Source organism: Argiope bruennichi, chromosome X1, assembly GCF_947563725.1.
Source record: "Argiope bruennichi chromosome X1, qqArgBrue1.1, whole genome shotgun sequence".
Classification (NCBI taxonomy): Eukaryota; Metazoa; Arthropoda; class Arachnida; order Araneae; family Araneidae; genus Argiope; species Argiope bruennichi.
This window is the reverse complement of record NC_079162.1, coordinates 35944270-35965969: the sequence shown is the minus strand read 5'-3', so window position 1 is coordinate 35965969 and position 21700 is coordinate 35944270. Positions and strand designations below refer to the sequence as shown.

The window sequence follows — 21700 nt, the reverse complement described above, 5'->3', positions numbered from 1 at the left end:
CCAAAATTATCAAATTGAATGTAAAATATTGGAATAACAAATTGAATTTATATAATAGTAATATATCAACACAGTTCTAATTTTTGTATATAACACTTGAATCTGAAAATAATAAAATGAGATTCAAAATACTCTTATTATATAAATATTCAAAAGCAAATGACATAAAAATGTGTAATTGTAAAAGAAAAACGTTAACCCACTTGTTAGCTAATTTGTGGTGAATAGTAAAATCTTGTCCACCAATTTCTAGTAGTGGGTGAAACTTAATGACCCAAAAGTAGGACATCAAGAAAGGGGACGTAATTCTTATTCTAATCTCATCCAAGAATATTTATTTCCAAAGTGGAGAACAACATATCCAGGATAAAATTAGAAAGAGATAGAAATTAATTGTGAGTTGACCCTATACTCACTTCTCAATAAGACTGAGGTATTTGAATGTATGTTGTGATGGCGCCTATCACATCATCATCATGAAGGGAAAAAACTAACTCTTACGAGTGGAGACAACGGGCCAACGTAAGTTAGGGATTATGGGGAAGAAACATGAGAAATAAAAGGATTTTTTTAGAAATTTAAATTATTATTCATGACTTAATTTTAATTTTTCTGGTGGATAATATGTTCTTAATTTTGATACAGGGACAATATCAGTAGCTTTGTTTGTTAATGCATTTGGTTTAGTTATTTCATAATTTACATCTGAAATTTTAGTTACTATTTCATATCGACTTGAAAATACTGGAGATAATTTTCTACGATTGGGGTTATTAAATTCCTCATACATTACAATTTCACCAGGTTTGAATGGAGAATCTATAAATCTAGCATCATATCTTATTTTTTGCAAACACATGAGAATATTCAGACACCAGATATAACACAGGTTCAGATAGTTTATTTACAGTCAGAGGTGGGAAAATTTCCTCCGAGGTATTCACTACCTTGACCTTATTATCACTAGTGTTATTATTTTCAACAATATGTAAAGGCATATAATTATTATTGGTATGCAAATTGGTAATAATTTGTCCATTTTGAAATATTTTATTTTTGTCACAATCTATAAGTAACTTATATAAACTACAATCTGGCAGTCCTAAAATGATATATGGTAAAGGATTGTCCATAATATATAATTTGATTTTCCTATTTATTTGGCCAATTTTTAAATATATGTCACAAATTTGGGTTAATTGGAACGTTCCATGAGCTTCTTTGACTGTAATAGAGTTTACATTTTTTCTTGTCAAGTTAAGTTTTTTTACAATAACTGCAGATATAATTGAAAGAGTGGATCCTGTGTCAATAACAATATTAACATTACTATGAAGGTTATAAGCATTGTCCAAGTTAGCTAGAGTTGGTAAAGTTGAGATGTGTCCGGACACTAATAATTGTCAGCGTGCTGGGCGAGGGGCCTCCTTAGGAGAATTTTGTCTTGTTCCAGGATTTTGAGAACAGCCAAGAGGAACTTCTGTGCACGGGGAAGTCAAATTGGCTGTTATTGTAACATTTGTCATACATTGGGGTTGTTGAAAAGGACATACTTGGGTCCAATGATAAGCATTTGGAATCCCTTTTTGCGTACAAATTCTACATGGAGAAGATGGTAATCTTTGTTGGTAATGTAAACTATGACCATAGTTATTGAAATTGTTGGGACGGGGCCTTATGTAATTCTGATAATTTTGTCTAATATTATTGTGAGCTCGAGGAATAAAAGAATTTTGAAATATATAATTAAAGTTATGCCTAGGTGTAAAAGGTGCTGGTTGCCTTATTCTGATTCTAGTTTCATTACACCTGCCTGGGTTTGGTTCTGAAGATTCTTCCATTTTTAATAGTTTAGTAGTTATTGTAAGCCATTCTGTAGGGGTATTAGGAGCTTTTATGCTAACTAATTGTTTTAGTTGAGTTGGCAGTCCATCAGTAAGACCTTCTAAAATCAGTTGTGGATTAAGGCCTAACAGTCTACCATAATTTAATTTTTGATGGAAATAATCAACTAATTTAGAATTTTTTGAATCAAATTTCAATTGTGAAAAGTCAGAAAAATTAACAATATTGGGTTGAATGAACTGTTCAGTTAATATACAACATAAATCATCAAAATTATCAATATTTAAACAACTATTTATATAATGTGTTAAAACTGACCCTTTTAGAAATTTAGCAATGTTTTTAATTTTCCACAAATAAGTTTTGTTATTATCTTGACAAATTTTGTTAAAATATCCCAACCATAAATCCACTTTCATCCCATTTTCAGGATCAAAAGGAATTATGGAGAGTTCTTGGGTTATTTGATCGTTTTCTTTATCAATTTTATTTTCTTTACTTTGAGGGCTAGACACATTTATTTTATCTGGGTCAGTCATTTTTCCAGCTCTTAACACATTAAAGTATATTTCAAATAAAAAACATTATAAATTTCTGCATCAAATTTTAAAAAATAAACTTGATAAAAGGCTAAAAATTCAATATTTTAAATAATACTATAAAAATATAACTTGCAATAATTCTAAAATTCAAAAATGAAAATCAAAAGAAAAGAAAAACACACAATATAAATCTTGATTTTCACCGTTGAGTCGGGAAACACTAAACACGTTTTTGATGAATTATCACTTTTTTAATTAATCACAAAAATGCAATTTTGAGTACTGGAAATGGAGACTACGGCAGGTGAAGGACCACTGGCGAGTATTATATTGTGGTGATGATTTAACACGGAAATGATGTCGAGATCGGGATTATTCGGCACAGGTAAGGAGCCAGAAATTTTTATGATGACAAGGAACCCCAACTTCTTGAGGATATAAGGAGCACGCACATGACGAAGTGGAGCACAAACGCAAGGGCATTAAGCAGCAGTGTCGGATGAAGTCACAGGTTACAGCAGAAATGATGTTGAGCAGCAGGGAATTCAACGGGAACTGGACCGGACCCTGGACTACGGTTTGCGTGAAACGATGTGGCCGGAGGCAGTCGAAGGAGACGGCGGTGAAAGAGCTTCGCCACGGGAACACGGGAGATGACTGGCTGGAACGAAGAGCGTCGGCGAAGAGCTATTGCATGATTCATTTTCCTTTCACGCGGATTTAATTTTAATTAATTTGACAATTTTTCACAGGCAACTATCCTTGTCGACTTTTTAATATGTAAGCATTATTTTTATGTGCAGCATAATGCAGTTTGAAGACAGTGAAGATACTTTTAATTTCGTGACGTCGTTTTATTTCATTTTGAAGAAGCAAGCATATGTACAAGCGATGAGCACACAGAAAAGGAATGAGGAAAAAGCTTTTGGACATTTTATCCCTGGTCTTATACAACCTATGATTTTGATAGGGAAAACATTTCTTCATGGTACTAATATATTACGAGATTTCGATAGGGATTTTCGTTACACACGCGGAGAATGCAGGGGAAACACAGGGAGATTTTAAAAAAGAATTTGCCTCATCAGCGGTATTTTGCCTCTTCATGCGCAGTGTGGGAAAGTTAGATTTCAGCTGATTCAGCAATTTAACAAAGTTTCTCTTGAATTAATTAAGTAGAGACAGTGGAATTGGATCACGAAATAAGAGAATATTTTAGAATGAAGTTACATTACAATGGGCTAAATTAAGCTAAAATCTTGAAAATTAATTAAATTGAAATTAGAGTAGTTGTATACTGGAGGCTTACGAGTCGGACAGCCGAGAGATTGATTTTTCCTGAAGACAGAAAAAAAAAAAATGTCTATCCTAAAGCACTTGAATTATAAAGTATATATATATATATATATATATATATATATATATATATATATATATATATAATATTATTTGTACTTCTCCTTTGTATATCATAAAATTTCAATGGATGTATCCACTGTCGACAAGAAAATAGATATCATTGTTTCTATCATTCCTAATTAAACTAAAGAGGTATTTTAAACGATAGTTCCAAAATTTCTTCTACGGAAGCAACGCGCCGTGTACCAGCTAGTCTTCAATAAAAATATCTAGAAAACTTGGATTGTTTATTTGGTCTCACTTTTTACTTTAAAATCTAATAAATTTGTATTTGAGAGATCTTATCTGCATTTCAGAAAGATATGAACTTTTGTATTTATATGTCAATACAGATCAATAATGAAGCGTGTGTGATACGCAAGGTGATCGAGAATTGTTGGACACTTTACAAAATGAATTTTCTAAAAAAATCTAGAAACAGTAGCAATAAAATGTAATCATTAACTTGAGGCATAATTTCAAAAGTTAATCGATTTTAATATAAGATCTCTTGGTGGCTTGTAATACATCTAAGTCATACTCCCTTTCATTCTGTGCTTTTGAAAGCATTCGAGTAGATAATGAATGAATAAACAACAGTGATTCGCTTCTGAAGTTTTTATACATGAGGACAAGTAGTTTTATGGTAAGAATCTGATGAGTATGAAGAAAAATCTGAGAGGGTGAAATCTAGCGGACGAGAAGGTCACGGAATCGGATCACCTTAACCTGTTCATCTGGTGGGAAATGTTGGTCGAAGCAATTACGCATAGACATTGACCAGTGTGCAGATCCACATTATCATAGCTTTCGATCTTATGTTTAGTGAAAATTTTCAACATATCTAAATACCGTGTTCCACCAAAAATCATTGATATATTTTGAGAATCAATTGAAAAAAAAAAGGCCGAATATGGCAGAAATGTATCGCTTGCGACTTTACGCTTGGGAAATTTATTCCATCTAATTGCAGATTTAGTTAGCATTACCACCGACAGGAAGGTGCAGGAGGCGATCAGGTGTACTTGATATCATCATTTTGTGCTTCGTCGTGAAGCAAATAATGTGTGCTGTTCAGATTGCAAGTTCGCTGGGTCAAAAGGTTTTTTTTTCCCCAAGGAACAGCGGATGCTTCTTATTTTGAAGTTCCACTGCCTAGAGCATGAGTTCCTGTTCAAACGAGGCGCAGTTTCCAAAGGAAATTTGATCTTTGGAAAGGGCAGTCAGATAATGCGATAAAGGCTTTATTCCAAAAATTCGAACGAACGAGGAATGTGAATGATGACCGTATTGGAAATGACGTTTCAGTTACAGAATCGAATGCTTAAACCGATTATCTTACACTAGCCCCAGATTTCCGTCCACCGGATTTCATCCCGTTCTGGACTCCGAAGAATGTCAACACAACTTCTCGTGCGCCACTCTTTGAAATTTTCCCGTACAAGATCCAGACTCGCCAACTTCCGATTCCGAATATAATTAATGCACGCTATAATTTCGCGAACGCTATGCTGCAGCTGGTGGCTGAAGGTGAACTCGATGTTGACAACATATAGTTCTCGGGCAAAGCACATTTTCTGATCCATAGTTTTCAATATGGAGAACTCGCAAATTAGGGGAACCGAAAATCCTCATATTGCTCAACCGTCATCCCTGTATTCTCCAAAATTAATGTTCTGTCCACTTGATGGAGCTTATTAACGACCAGATTGTATCTCAGTGTGTGATCGTTTGCTAGGAGTTTCTGCATTATTTGAATTTTGTAGGTATGTAATTTTAATCTCTTGTGTAAGATATCTTGAACGGTGAATTTCGAAAGCTGCAGTTATTTGTTTTCTTGATTAACAGTTTCCGTGGGATGGAAATGTTCATGGCCAAGTCTACCGTCCCATGAATAACGATGGGTTTACCTACTCGGGGATAATGCTCCACTCTTTCAGTTTTTTTTTAAACTGTTCCATCTCTGAATAGATTTCATTGATTGAGATTGACATCCATTTTCTAACCGATAACTATAATCATAGATTTAAATTCTGAAAATCTTAATGTGCACATTTTAGATTCTTCTGTACATCTATACTGCCAATTAAACTTTCTTCAAAATTGAATTCGCCCGTATTTTTGATTTTGAAAAAGTAGTAGATACTTATGTTGATATTCGAAATAAAAAAATTTGAATCAAATAAAAATATTAATTTTCAAAAATGAAGCTGTCAAAAATGTCGATAAATACTTAACTATTTTACTTCTTCTAAATTGTAAGATTTTAAAAATCATTTAGCTATATGATAAAGAGCTATTAATCATCGCAAAAAAGAAAATTCTTTTATAATTATTTTAATTTTTGAAAGGACCCACCTTAAACATTTACAAGAGGTTTCTACCACTTGCCGAAAAGTGGTAGAAAAGAAAAGGTATTGCTTTTTGTATGTGCCAAATTGAAGTATATGTATAGAGTTAGGTAGTTAAGAAGTTTATTCCAAACTTAGTGTTAACTAGAGTGGTGTGGTTAGTGTTAGCTTAATTAACGTTCCGTGAATTGCGTGAATTTTCTACCTCAGTTGGGGTAGAAATTTTTAATTTCTTTTATTCTGTTTTATTTTAATTCAAAAGTACTTCAGAATGAATCTGAAAGATCGATTAATTAACAATGTTTAATTTTAAATGCATCAAACACTAAGAAAATAAACAGAATAGTTTGAAATAATCTGTCGAAAATATTTTAAGCCTATCCTCGTTAGCGTGGGGGGAAATGAAGCCTTACTCATTTGGCTAAGGGGAAATGAAAAGATTTTTTGGCGGGAAAGTTAGGTTTTTAATTAATAATTAAAATTCTAATTCAAAATTCAAAAAAGAGCCCCAGGTGCACATTCCCGACCTCCAAGGTATGCATGTGCCAAATTTGGTAGCTGTAGGTCAAACAATCTGGCCTGTAGAGCTCCAACACACACACACTGAGCTTTATATAAGTGTGTGTGTGCGTATTTTATGTGAAGCATAATGCAGTTTCAAAGACAGTGAAAAGACTTTCGATTTCGTGGCGTCGTTTTATTTCATCTTGGAGAAGCAGGCATTATTTACAAGCAGGCGCGAACAAGGCACAAAAGCAGAAGTGGAGAAGAAGAACGAAATAAATTATCCCTCGTCTTATATAACATGAGATATGGATAGGGAAAAAAAATGTACAGTGCTAATATATTATTAAGATTCTGATAGAGATTTCTGACGCATGTCAATCACAAGTAAGGGAAACACAGGGATCTTTAAAAAAGAATGTGCTTATTGGACATTTTTCTAGCCCTTCACGTGGAGCGTGAGAATGTGTCGGCGTTTAGCCAATTCAGCAATTTTATAAAGTTTGTCTTGAATTAATAAAGTAGAGAAATTGGAATTGGATCACAGAATAAGAGAATATTTTAGAATGAAGTTACTATGGGCTAAATTAAGATAAAACCTTGGAAATTTCTGAAATTAAAGTTTAAAATATCATTATATATATATATAAGCACGATTTAGAGTATGAATTTGTTATATCGTCAATTTTATGGCGAGTTTGCCAGTCTTATGATGGTAGCCCTTCCGGAATTCCTCTTAGCTCTTAGTTTTATAAAACTGCAACTAGAATTTCTAAATATATAGAGTTAATGCTGGAGGAAATTTGCGCTTTCTTTCCCATCTATGTCAAATCCTTTTCGTTTGTTGCATGCATAAAAATCAAATATAAGCTGTTGGTCATGCTATGCTTCTACATCAATGGTATTCTGAAAATACCATTGATGTAGAATTAAACCATTTTATCCATTTAAGTAAACTGGTAATTTGTTATATTAAAAAACAATGAAAAAAGTCAAATATCCTAATTGTTAATTATATAAAAGTTGTCTTAATTTTTTGGTATTGATAGATTTTCATTTTTGTGATCCTTTTTTGTTTTTATCAAAACCAAAAAGACATTTGTTTGGCTGTAGGAGGCAGTATGCAAATATAGAAATAAATATTAAAAATTAAAGAATGCATATTTAAAATTAATTTAAAAAAATTAATAAAAATTATGCATTATTATAAAACTGAAAATATATTATGCTTAGAAAATACGCAGGTTTATATATGCATACATGTACAAAGGTACTTAATTTTTTGGCTAAGGTGCTTAAAAAGTTCTTACTTTTTGCAGCAATTTCTCATTACGTACCCTGTATTTATTTTTAAAAAAAATCTAATGTATATATATTTTTGAGACGCACTATATATTGAATTGTAATTAATTGCGGTATGTAATTACGTTTACTTATCGCGTAAAATCTAGTATAATGAGATTTTAATTTGAACCCATAAATTTTCAATGGTCGTAATATTTTTTTTATGTCCTCATCCTTTGAAAAATTATTTGTTGGACCAATATCCCGAAATTTTAGTTTTTACAAAGGGAGGGGGGGGGGCTACTAGATCTGATACTTAAAATTTTTTAAGAAATAAAAAAAAAAAGTTTTTCAAAACTTTTATTTTTTAGGGTTCAGATTCTTTCATTTTATAACGATTTTCCCTTCCCCCTTTTTATATCTCTTATAGAATGTTTTGGCCCAACGAAACCTTTCTTAATATATAAAGGTTTGTCTTGATTGACAGAGGGACATGCAACATAAACCATTGAAGTTAAAAGTATGAAATTTGGTAAGTTACTTCTAGGATAGGATATTAGAGGCAACGAAGAATGTTGTTTTCAGAATTTAATTAGAAAGTTAATTTAAAAATAAAAAGAGAATTCGAACATGTTTTCGTTGTAACATCAAAGCATATTATAGCTCAAAAATTATTTTTACGCCGTTTTAAAGATTTAAAGAGTAGCTTTTCAATTATACCAATTTTGTTTGAATGAATGCATTTTCTTTAGATTTAATAATTTCTGAAAAATTAGTTTTGGACACAGTTTGTATGTGGTATTTATTATAATGAAATTCAAAATAATATCGCTTCTTCGAATCATTGAGTCACGTTATTTTACCGCTGTTAATGTCGTGATGAAAGAAGAAAAATGCTTTTTTGGTTTGATTTAAACATTTTAAAGCAGTTCATGGTCAAATGAATATTCTTCATTTGATAAGTTTTGTTAAACTTTGCAGCAGTGCATTATATTGTCGCGCGCTTTTTCAAAAAAGTTTTAAAAAAAAGTGCTTCAAGTGGCATTTTTTGTTTTCATTTTGCTTCTAACTACAAAGCTTTTTTCTTTTTGTAACTTCATGAATCTTTTTCCACTATTTATGAAAACTAGAACTTATTGAAACATTTTTATTTCTTTGTAAAATATATAATCATGTTTTTCTGTAATTTTTTAAAAGTTAAAGTAAGAATTTTTCTTTTTTGCATATATTTTAAAAAGCAGTTTTTTAATTTAATTTTTGGAAAGTTATACATCAAAAAAGTTTATTAAATTTCATAAGTTAGAAATGTTAATTTTTTTATAGTATGGCTATTTCTGAACATTGCTATTCTTTTCCATTAAAAAATGAAGTAAAAACTGATTTAGACCATGGCATTATTCTATTATCAATTTCATAGCAGTTTTGCCAGTCTTGTGATGGTAATCATTCCGGAAGGCTTTAGTTTTTCGTTTTATGAGACTATAAATAAAATTAAGTGTTCTGATCAAATACAAAATGTTTGGTCAAGTTTAGCTTTGTTTCTACATCAGAATTGGCGGAAATGATATATCCATCTAAATAAACTGGTTATTTGTTATTTTAAAAATTGTTGAAAAAATCTCAGATCTTTGTTGTTAAAAAATATAGTCTTATAAAAGTTGACTTTGTTTTTGTCAAAAAAAAAAAAAAAAAAAAAAATAACATTTTTTTTATAATAGAAGACGTTGTGCAAATACAGAAATAAATATCAAGGTTTAAAAAATACACATTTAAAAGTTTTTAAAATTCTTCCAATAAAGACCATGCATTATTATGAAACAAAACATCATATGCTTAGAAAATATGTAGGCTTGCCAAACCAAAAATTTGTTTTACAATAGGATACGTTGTTCTTCTTAAGTGTTATAGAAATAAATATTAACATTTAAAAAATATGCATTTAAAATTTAATTTATATATTTATATATATATATTGAAGAATAAGAGTTATGATTTGCTTTATTATGGAGCAGCTAATAATAAAAGAAGCAGAAGTATATGCACATATTTCTATATGAAAGTTAGTTCTTATTAAACAGCTGAAATCTACAAGTTCTCAGTGGGCATCATATTGAAAATAAATCACGATTAAGCAAATCCCTTGTTTCCAAAAGCGATGGTATCAATGTCTGTAGAATTCTGAACATATGATTGTGCATTAAAATTTCGTAGAGCATAAGAAATTTGATCTGCAAGATTTGTATTTTAAGTGTCATCTCTGTGACAATAAACTTCTTAGGATTATATGCACTTTCATTACAATTTCTGATTATTAAATTTATTATTTGCCTTAATCTGTGTATACATAGATGAAAATTATAAGTTACTTGGGCTGCACAATGAAGTTATTTCAATATTGTCATATAGCATATGATCTACATATGTCGTGATACATTTTTATTTTTTATTTCTTAACAAAATTTAGGATAAAATTATTTATTTAAATTAAAGGATAAATTTAGTGAGGAATAACATAATGTATTATAAAATTTTGCTGTTAGATCCAAAATTGGTATTGAGATAAAATGGAACTTAAATAATTCAAAACTAGTGGAATCATAATAAAATTCTAATAATTATTTTTATGCCATTAAAGATTTAACTAATATTAGAAATTTTAATAAGTAATACATTATTAATAAACAAGCAGTAAATAATGTTAATAAATAAAGTGAAAATTATAATCTTCTTAATAATTTAAGAATGATTTTAATAAATTAATGCTGCGCTTTAAATATGGCAATTGTATGGTAAAAATTTAAAAATAAATTAAATTTACTTGTTTAAATGATCGTATTTAAAAGTGATGCAACTTTCTTAGGTATATTTTCTAATGGAACTCATAAATAAAATTATTGTTTCATTACAACTTTTTTCACACATTGTTTCTTGAGAGATCAATGAATCTTTCTTTACCATATATTATTATTCTTACAGAAAAATATAAGAAATATCAATGGAGCTACGATATGAAAAAGAAATCGTGGAAAATGAATGATTTGAACGAAGAGGTAGTAATTTTATTTATATTGTTTTTATGTGCAGTATCGATTCCTATAATGCAAACTGCGAAAGTTCCAAAGGAACTTTTGAGTGTTTTTCGATACAGAATGCCTGATAATTACTGGACACATTGCAAAATTATGTGAAACAAAAACTAGAAGGTATATCAACAAATTTTTTTGTAATTGAAATACAAAAGCTGATTGTGTGCAGTAGATATAATTAGTATACTCGATTTTTCGTGCATTTGCAAACGTTCAAACAGTTTTAGTTTAAATAGCAGCTGTGATATGCTGTTTCAGTTCATGTAAATTAATTCAACCCTGGAAATAACGTTTCCATGAAAGCGAAGTTTATGGGCCATGTTAATAATAGGTGGCAGTATGAAAATTCCATTGTTAGTAATTATTACTTTTTTACTCCATTTATAGTAATTATTTTTTGTTATATATGTAATAATTCCAGACAGTAATAATTATAGCTCAGCAATAATTATAAGATTAAGATATGCTTTAGTAAATTTCACCATCAAATTTAAATTGCATTGGATATCAATTACCTTCATTTGAATTTGAGAAGGGTGATGAAATGAAATTTGGCCTCTGAAAGCTCAAAACTATAATGCTTTAAAAAAACGCAAACTTGTTTTGAATTGCGTTTTAGAGCGTTGATTTTTTTTTTTTTTTTTTTTTTTTTTTTTGCGTACATTTGATATATGCTGTGTAGCATTGAATTAATAATTATATTTAAAATAGTATTTATAACATGCCAAATCGTAAAACGAAATGGTTTAGATATTTTTTATATGGGACCCTTTTCACTTCACATATGAGGACTACTATTCAAAAGACTGCTTTTGTCTATAAGAACCCAGTGGTGTGCAATTTTTGTTGGAATTTGTGGAACATCTGAAAGAAGAGCACTACAAATAGATAATAGTTTAATTAAAATACAATAGTTTAAGTGGCATTGCCACTACAAATAGTCTGGTGTAAAGTCATTTCCTTTCTCTAATCGACAATTTAATTGCTTTCCTTATTTTTTTAATTGCCCCATCCTTTTACAAGAAGGCTATGAATAAATTGTGCTAAACACATACTGCCCATTAGGGTGGAAAGAAAAAATCGGTTTTAATTTGTAATTTATAATAGTGTGGTTAAGCCTTTTCGTGAAAAAAAAATTATAAGTATTAAAAATATTGGAGTTGGTCTTGAGGTGCCGCAAAGGACCTCAAAGTTTCATAAAATTGAAATTTTTCCTACATTTTAAAGGGTTTTTTTTTTTTTTTAACGAAATGATCAATCTTTTATTTTTAATTTGTAGTAGCACTGAAAAGTTGCCTTTTGGTATAAATAAGATAAATAAAAATTATAAAAGATATTAGAATATATCTTGAGATGCCGCAAGGACGTTAAAGTTTTTTTTTTTTTTTTTTTTTTTTTTTGTTAAAAAAGGGCCCTTTTTGCAGCTTTTTAAAGATTTTTGCGTGTTTCGATTGTGAAATAAAAAGCTTTAAATGGGCATTTTCATATGAATAAAAGCATCAAAATAGTTTTACTATTGCACTGGCATGGCACTGAGTCGTCACCAGAGCGGTTTTATTGAGGTAAGGCCGAGATTTGTCTGCCTCCGGTGACAAGGACAGAGCGGGTTTCAGAACAGCAGCTTTGCCGATTTCAGTTGAGTTGGCTGTCCCCTCCGTCTACTGTGCAACTGATTATCGTAACTGATTTGTGCGTCTTCCTGTGAGTAAAAATGGCTCCGTCTAAATTAGAGAAGACAAGACAGATATTGGGGTGTTCTGTTTTTGAAAAATTTAGTGATGTGGTGAAGCATATAAACCAGTTAACAACTACGCTACACGAGCATATGCTTTTGTATCCTGTTAAGTTACTGGACTGCGAACCACAAGGTCCCAGGTTCTATCCTCGCGCTTTACCATACCGCTAAAGTGATTTGCTTGAAGTTGAACACGCTACTGACGAATCTAGTGTTGTGTGTCTTTTATATTAGACATAACCTCAAAATTGCTTCAGAGAAGGATCCTTCTGTAAGCGAAAAATGTGACACTTTAGTTCCCATAATAGAACAAATATGGTCAAGAGCTTCTGTTCCAGTTGCTTCTTCAAAAGAATTTCTCAAATGATAAAAGCTTATCATGCTAAATAGAGGAATTTATTAAAGTCTAAAATCAGAAAATATTCAGATAAGGTTAATTTTAACCTCGCAGAATTCAGAAAAGCTAGATTTTTTTTATAGTACTTTGTATAAAAAAAGTGCCAGTTATGTAATAAAAATTTCTAAACGATCAATGCTCTAACAGGAAAATAGTTATAGGTAACATTGGTATTGTTGCTGCGAGCGCTTTGAGGAAGAAAGAAGCAAGAAAGAATGAAGAACGACTGAGAATAGTTAAGTTTAATCAAGAACGGGCAAAAGATACTATTGCATCAGAAACGATTACTGCCGACAATGACAACGCTGAAGAACAACAGTGTTCTTTGCAAAAGGAGACTAGCCAACCAGGCCCATCAAATAGACAAGAAGCGAAAAAACTACCAAGTGCTTGTACGGTTTAAAATTAATTTAAAACTTTATACAGAAGGCATTTGAAGCTGAACCGAATAGTATAAGGGACTCGGTTATCGACTTTCCCTGGCTTCCTTGTCACATACAAGCAGAGGAAAGAGTTGTGAAACTGCTGGCTGAATCGGCTCAAAATGTTCTGTGGTTCAATCGCATGTGAAGGATACACAAGAGCAAAAATTGACTCGTATGTGAATATGCCAAAATTTAATTTAAAAAAAAAAACTGTTTAATGTGACATTGAAGTGGAAGCAAACATTTTGCAGCTGTAGCATTTGTAATCATTAAGGATACAGAAGTAAGAAATGCAAAATTGTACATAAAAAATATTTTATTATTATTATGCTTTGTAATTAATAATTGTTTCCAATTGTAATGCTTATATATGAATTTAAAATAATCTTTTGTAACATTATATGAGCGAAAAATTCATAAAAATATTTTATTAAAGTTTTTATTTATTTTTTATTTATTTATTTTACGAATTTTAAGCTCTTTGCTGTACCTCGAAATATTATTGCAGTGCAACCAGAATTTTTTAAAATTCTTTTTGAACCTAAAAGCTAACTTTTTACCACTATTGCCAAATTAAAATCTAAAAAATTTTTAAAGGCCCTTTTCAAAAATTTCCTTTTTCAATTTTTTTTAGAAATTTCAAGATCTTTGCAACGCTTCAAGATAATGTAATGTTGCAACAAATTTCTTAATATTAATTTTGAACTAAAAGGCAATTTTTCCGCACTATTGTAAAACTAAAATCTAAAAAATAAAAATAAAAAAATAATTAAGGCCATTTTCATTTCACCCTACTGCCCATCATTTGCATTAAAATGTGGCATGTCATTTTTTTCTTAGTTTCATCAAATGGTCCACAATAGTATTTGCAACAAATGTTTACATTCAGAATATTTTACATTTTAATTATACCCCATATAAAAACATAGGAATGTTTTATTTTATGTTTATATTGTGGAACATTTTTCTGCAAATACCTGAATATTTAAAAAAAAATTATATTTAATATTTATTTTGTACCTATATAAAAAATAAAAATTTTTGTCATGTGCTCTGTTTGATTAAAATTGTTACATATGTACATACAACTTAACTAATGTTATAGTACTAACATTAGTTAAGTTATATGAAAATTATATTGAGTAATTGCTTTTTTGTTTGATTTTGTATATGTTTAATAATGGTTCATATAGGTAAAAGGGATACCCATCGATATACGACCTAAATCGCGGGAGAAGTACTTAATGTATTCTAAAACAAAATCATATCACGTTCAGTTGAGACCTGGTGAATGTTTGTATATACCAGCCATGTGGTATCATGAAGTTCGTCAACCATTTTATTCCATTGCAGGTAAATTTTACTTACCTCTTTTCTGAATTATTATTGCTAGCTTTAAAATTATTTAGAATTCAGAATTATGTGAAATAACCAGAATTATGCATGTTCACTTGAATGAATTAATATGCAATTTATTTGATACGATTAAAAAATGTGTGGGTCATGTACATTTGTATTTCAGTTTGTGATTTGTATAAAAGACATCTGTCAGATAAACAATGATCCTTTTGATAAGTTTAACAATGAAATTGTGCAGGTGGAATGTTTAATATCGGTTTATCATGTAAATAATTGTATCCTAATTTTATTGCTAAGCATTTTCTGATTTTAGTTATTTTTATTGGGAAATTACCATAAACTTATTTAATATTTATCAATAAATGTGAACTGATTTTTGTTAAGAAAGTCATTTAGAATCAAACTAAATTTTAACAATCATGGTAATCCTTCTGCCTCAGCAGTAGAAATAAAACACCAAAGCTAGTATATTTTCATATCAGCTGACTTGGATTTAGATGATAAAAGAACAGAAAATTTCCCCATTTTCCTCTCAACCATTCCTAAGACCAGGAGAGGATTATTTTTATCTTTCTGTTTGACTTTGAAAAATTTCTGAGTGTTTTTAAGGACTAAGATTTATTTTGACTAAATTCCTCGAAGTGACATTGATTTTTCAGTCTCATTTTCTTTCACCACTAACATTTTATTCGTTCTTTCTCTGTCTTTTAAGATATAAAAAGTTTGGAGGTTTTATTAATATTGATTCTCATAAAAGCTGTATTTAAAAATTAATTACTTTTACAAGGATCTGATTTTCTTGTAATTAGCTAGCTTTGACTGATTTTTTTGTATAATTTAAATTCGATTCCAATATGATTTCCCATTCAATTAAATTTGATTCCATTATGAATATAATTTTTCCAGTGACAAACACGATTAGAGCATATTTTGTCTATAAAATGTAAGAGGAGTCATATTAGAAACATTTTGAGTATAAGTGAGTTTTTCTTGCTCAATGAAATTTGGTAAAATTAGACTTAGAATTTCTATTTTCTATCAGTTTCAGAAATAACAAAACGCGGAACTATTTTAAGCATGGAATTTATGTTTTTTGTCAGTTTCAAGAATAGCATGACGTGCAACTATTTTGAAATTGGTTGTTTTAAGAGAAAAATTCTTTCAATTTACATTCTTCATTCATTCAGTTTTCATTGTTCAATTGGTTTCATTTTAACATTTCTAGATTGAATTATATTCCATCTCGTATTCCCTTCAACAGCTTGCGAATTTCTGTAGTTGCTACTAAAATTAGATAAAGTATACGGAGTTAGATATATAGTAAAAAACTAAGGAAAGTTTCAAAAAGTTTAGATATACTTAAAACTACAGAAAACATCGAATATATCCACTTCCCGAATTCTTGTTTACAGCATTGTTGATAGTGAAAAAATTTTCAGTGTAGTTAGGGGGAGAAAAAAACGGAATCTTGCTTTAGCATGAATATAAAAACACCGGAGTCGCTCCTCATAATAAAAATGTATGTGGGAGTTTTTTTTTTTTTTTTCAATTCCTATTATTAGTTCATACTCTTTCTATATATATTTATATATCTGGTTCAAATTTTCAATTGTTAATAAAATACTCTTTATTCATTCACTCAAGTTCAAATACATTTTTTAAAACTTGTAGTGGATGACACTTGATGTTAATACACTTTTTTCAAATATTAATTAATTAATTATTAAATTTAATTAATTTTTTATACTTTCAATAGAGTTTTAACAGTTTGTAATGAAAATTTAAATCAACAAGCAGTAGCTCACTCGGTAAAATGCAAGGATTTTAGTATTTTTCACATGAAGTTGAGGAATGCGAGCTCAATTCTTGCGAAAGTAGGAATTGACTTAAGTTTTTATATATATTACTCGTTAAACTGAGCAACGATGATTTAAAAAAGCTAGTGATTGCTATATAATGAAAAAGAATTGTAAATGTCTGTCAAATAATTTGATCAATCAAATCATGTTATGTAATTTGTATTTCACTTAAATAATTTAGTCAATAATAAATGCCTGTTTAGTAATAATGAATAATGTTTGAAAATATTTGTTGTAATTAATTCTTTGGAAATATCTATTCTTCAGTAATTTGTTGATACTACGTTAAATGTTATATATCTGCAAGAAATGCTATTGGTGACTTGGTAACTAATGTTGAAAGGTATGATCTTGTGTTTTAATTCCTTAAGTATAGATCAATCTTCTATAAAATATATAAATTTACCTTCAATGATATCAACCATCAACCTTTATATTTAGTACTTAAATTTATACATAAAGATTTACAAATCCTATTGTTATTGTAAATCTTTTTTGTTTCAAATGTAACATTACCGGCAAAAGGTATGTATTTTATAAATAACTTTTCACAATAACTTTAATCCTATTATAATTTTTTTTATAAAGTACTCTTTACCAACACTGATTAATTCAATTTCATTTGAGTGTTAAATGTATATAAGGATATTTTTGATGTAGATTTATTTGAAACTTCAGATTATACTGAAAATCATTTTTTATACAGTAAATAATAAAGTTGTTGAAAAAGTTTTAGATGAATTGAATGATAGCATAAAGAATGCAAAGTGTTATAACCCTACAATATGACAACAAACTGCAAAAATATAAGAATCTCTCTCTTTTTAAGAATTAAAAATTGTCACAAAGATTATAAAAGATTTTTTTAAGTGCAGAGGTGGTTATAAATCTGTTTATTGCCTTGTTCATATTTTAAATACTCCACTGTTTAATAAAGTATCTTTGTGACTATTTGCTGATGATTATAATATTATTGAAGGTGATATTTTCATTTTGGGTATATTGATATAAAATGACCATGTCAGTATCTTAACACATTAAGTGCGAATTTTTAAAATCTTTGGTGGAGTGATTTATATATATATGCCCAAAATTTGTCTAACTGTATAATTATTTTCAAACTGTGTTTTGTTTTGAAAATCCGAATACGGTATCGTCATAAAATGATCAATATGGCTATTTTCAAAAATGCATAACAGGAAAACGGTTAAGGTGAAAAGACAATTCTGGCAACAAATTCATGTGACAGGACATAACTTTTTCCTTTCGTAGGTTTGGTTTCAGTTCAAAAAGTTATCCTTAGATGGTGCTGCAGGTCCCTTTATCCTTTCTGGTTTCAAAAAAATGTCTACCAATTTGTCCTATTATGATATTTGATTGCGGTTGATGGTGGGCATTTCGAAAATATTGTACTGTGATTTTCTTTTATTAAAAGATTTCGGAAAATTGTGATGTGATTTTCAATTATTTCTTTATTTACATATTTACTGTCTGCAGTGCTATCTATCGACAACTTTTTGAATTAAAACCAAAAACGGAGGGATGAAAATTTTATGGTCTGTAATATGAATTTGCTGTAAGATTATTTTTTTTTAACTTTAATGGTTTTCTTGTTATGCATTTTTGAAAACCGTCAGTCTATTTCAGAACACCTTGTGTGTACGGTATTTCGTTATAATACGAAAGCCATATATATATATATATATATATATATATATATATATATATATATATATATATATATATATATATATATATATATATATATATATACACACACACAAACTATTGGTCAAAAGTATTGCAAGTCTGAGAAATTTCACATTTTTTCAAAAAAAACTCCCCAAAAGTAATATTTTTTTATGTCAGTATGTCAAATTAATCTAAAGACAAGATATAATTAAGTTATTGAACAAAAAAAAAACTTATTTAATTTCAAAAAGAATAAAATACAAGCAAAAATACATATTATCAGTATTGGAGACCATTTTTGTTCCCCGAATTAATATTTAGTAAAGAGAAAAAATTCAAGTTCTTTTGATCAGAAAAGATAATAAAAGAGTTCAAGTTAACTGAAAAGCAATTAATATTTGTTTGGACCGTCTCTGGCTTCGATCACAGCAGCCACTCTGTTAGGCATAGAATCCACAAGGTTTTTCAACACTTCTTTCGGTATTTCATGGTACCAAACTTTAATTAATATTTCTTGAAATTTAAGTTTTGTTCTGGGATGATTCTCAGTTATTTCTTTCCCATTATACTCCATAAATTCTCAATGAGGTTTAAATTTGACGAGTTTCCTGGCTATACCAACGTTTTGCAAACGCAGCCTTAACCTAAAATAATGAATGTTTCGATACAGAGGTCAGAACTTAACTGGAATGAAATTTAAAATTAATTATGTATGGCAGGATGTAGATCTTACTGAAATATTTATTTCTGCTTTGGAAACATCTCATGTGCATTTTGAAACAATTGATCCTTCAACATACCAACATACTTGTCACTATTTTTGTTTCCCTGTACAGAATAAAGTCATCCATTTGACTGATATGACATGCACCCCTACACCATTACGCTTTCTGGGTGTGTTGATGTTCAAGCCAGGCTTTCCAGCCCCATGCTGTTTTTAGCTATACGCCCTTCGGAACCGGGGGGCTTCAGGTTCGAGATCCGATTTCACCGCAGAACCGTCGTGTAAGTGGGTCTGGTCGGGGCCTCCAAAAACAAAGAGAGCAATAAAAGTTCTATGGGCCTGAAACAGTGACCGTTTCCGCCATTACCGATTTTAACTAAGCGATGGACTGTATTTGGTCAGTTGATATCCATTGTCCCTAGCGTCCGTTCGTTTGTGATTGTGAAGATTTTTTAGCATTTTTTGCATTAAAGTTCCATGACATCGCTTCTGGATTACTAAAACGAAGTACCGTATCACTTATCATGTGAGTAATTAAAACTAATTATTTTTCTTTGATAGCAATTTTTTTTTCGAGTTATAAGTTTTAATGTGATGTATATGCCTAAAATCCTTTCTTGTCTCTTAGCATTAGACTTTCTTTATTCATTGCCGAGTGTAAACCCGAGTGGTTTAACAATTCATATAATCCAATTTGTGTAATACTAATAGCAAAATTACTTTGTTTGCTTATAAAATATTTTTTTGACTCCACAGAAAACCATTATTATTTTATTTTATTTTATTTATTTATTTTTTGTTTTTTTTTTTTTGTTTGTTTGTTTCCCTAATTTTTTGCTTTCAATTTTTTAAAAACTTTTTTCGCAGGAAATATTTTACTTTTTTAAATAATTGTAAACAAGTCGATAGCTTCTAAAGTTCAAAAAGAATAACATTATTATTTAGGATAAATAAAACTATCTGTAATATTGAAAGGCAAAATGATGGCTTATGTTTAAAAATATTTGATTTAACAAATGCAAAAACTTTAAAGAGATTGAATGACTCTGCTTTCGATGAATTGAATTCATTGAAATAATCAACAAATAGTGGAGCATAATAAATATAAAAAGCTCTCGAAAAGGTTATGAGAAATTAGAAGAAAATAGTAAACATTTCGAAAAAATTTGTGACGATTGGCTACTGTTTCTGGAAAAATGGATAAATAAATAGGAAAAAAGTTCTAATTCAGGTCAAAAAAATTGTGAAAATTGACTACGGAAACCTTTTGTTCATTCGAATATACAACCAAAAACAATGAGAGATATAATTATTTATCAGTTACAAATTTCTCCTAATAGCTACGTCTTAACTGGCAAATATCAAACAGATCCTCCTTTGGACAATACAGACAGCTGTGTGGTGTAACTTTAGTGTTTCTGTTGAACAAATTTTACAAGCAGAAAAAAAAAATTAATACCGTGTTAAAATTGCATTAAAAAAATATGGCTCTTTTCATTTGAAAGAAATTTTTTTAATAATTTTTCTGAAAAAGAATCACCCTTCCAAATTTCAGAATTCGAAATGAAAAGTGTAGTTTTCTATAATTTTACGGATGAAGAAGAGTTGATTCCTTTGTATATTTATCTTTCTGGATATGCGGAATACAAGCTTATTTGCAAAGTAGCGACTGTATAAAATTATTGTCAGTGGAAGAAGAATTGATTTTTGAAATGACAAACACTGTTGCTAAAGGATATTTGCTTGATATTGATAAAGGAAAGTTGACATATCCAGATGAAGACATCGTTAAATTTTTTCTAGCAAGTTTCAAAATTTATAAATGTATTTTAACAGACTATAAAAGTCTTCAGCACTCAGAAAATATACGGTTAGGATTTTTAAAAAAATAATATTAAGTAAAATTCTAGGTTTAAATATTGCACGCATATGCTGTACATGTCAACGAACAAAAGAAGAGCACGGTCAAAAATTTATATCTGTTTTTTATTAATATATTTTTAAATAATTATTCCAAACTCAAAAATAGTAATGCAAAGTTAAGTAAAGGCAAAAAAAGAAAAAGAAAACTGGATATCATCAGCTCATCTTAGTTGTATCCATGGAAACAAAGTATTAATATTAATAATAGAATTTAAATTGCTAAAAAAAATTTTAAAAACATTTAGAGGCAAAGTTCAACGGCGAAAATCAGATGGCTGACGTGGCTCTGGTAATTTCACATTAAAGTTCAGTGATTTTTTATAATTTTTTACTTTCAAATAGTGCTAAAAAATTGTCCATCAAAATATTTTAAAGAAAGAAATAAAATATTATCTTAAACAGTTTTATAATTATTCCCGAAAATTATTTTTTATGCCAAATACCAGAGCTTAAAATAATTAATACATATTTCAAACATTTTATGTGTTGATTCTGTTCATTTATAATTAAATTTAATAGCTCTATATAAAATTATCAACAACTAAAGAAAGGGTAAGGATGCTGTTAATTACGCTT

General features: G+C 29.4%; 1 protein-coding gene across 1 annotated transcript in view; it reads left to right on the top strand.

The window, feature by feature from the left end:
* The window catches only part of LOC129958687 (bifunctional peptidase and (3S)-lysyl hydroxylase Jmjd7-like), a 76907-nt gene that overhangs the window by 39131 nt on the left and 16076 nt on the right, over positions 1 to 21700 (top strand). Inside the window, exons 6-7 of the mRNA XM_056071333.1 lie at positions 10901 to 10974; positions 14761 to 14920. Of these exons, the coding sequence (XP_055927308.1) occupies positions 10901 to 10974; positions 14761 to 14920 (234 nt within the window). The remainder of the gene's footprint in view (positions 1 to 10900; positions 10975 to 14760; positions 14921 to 21700) is intronic.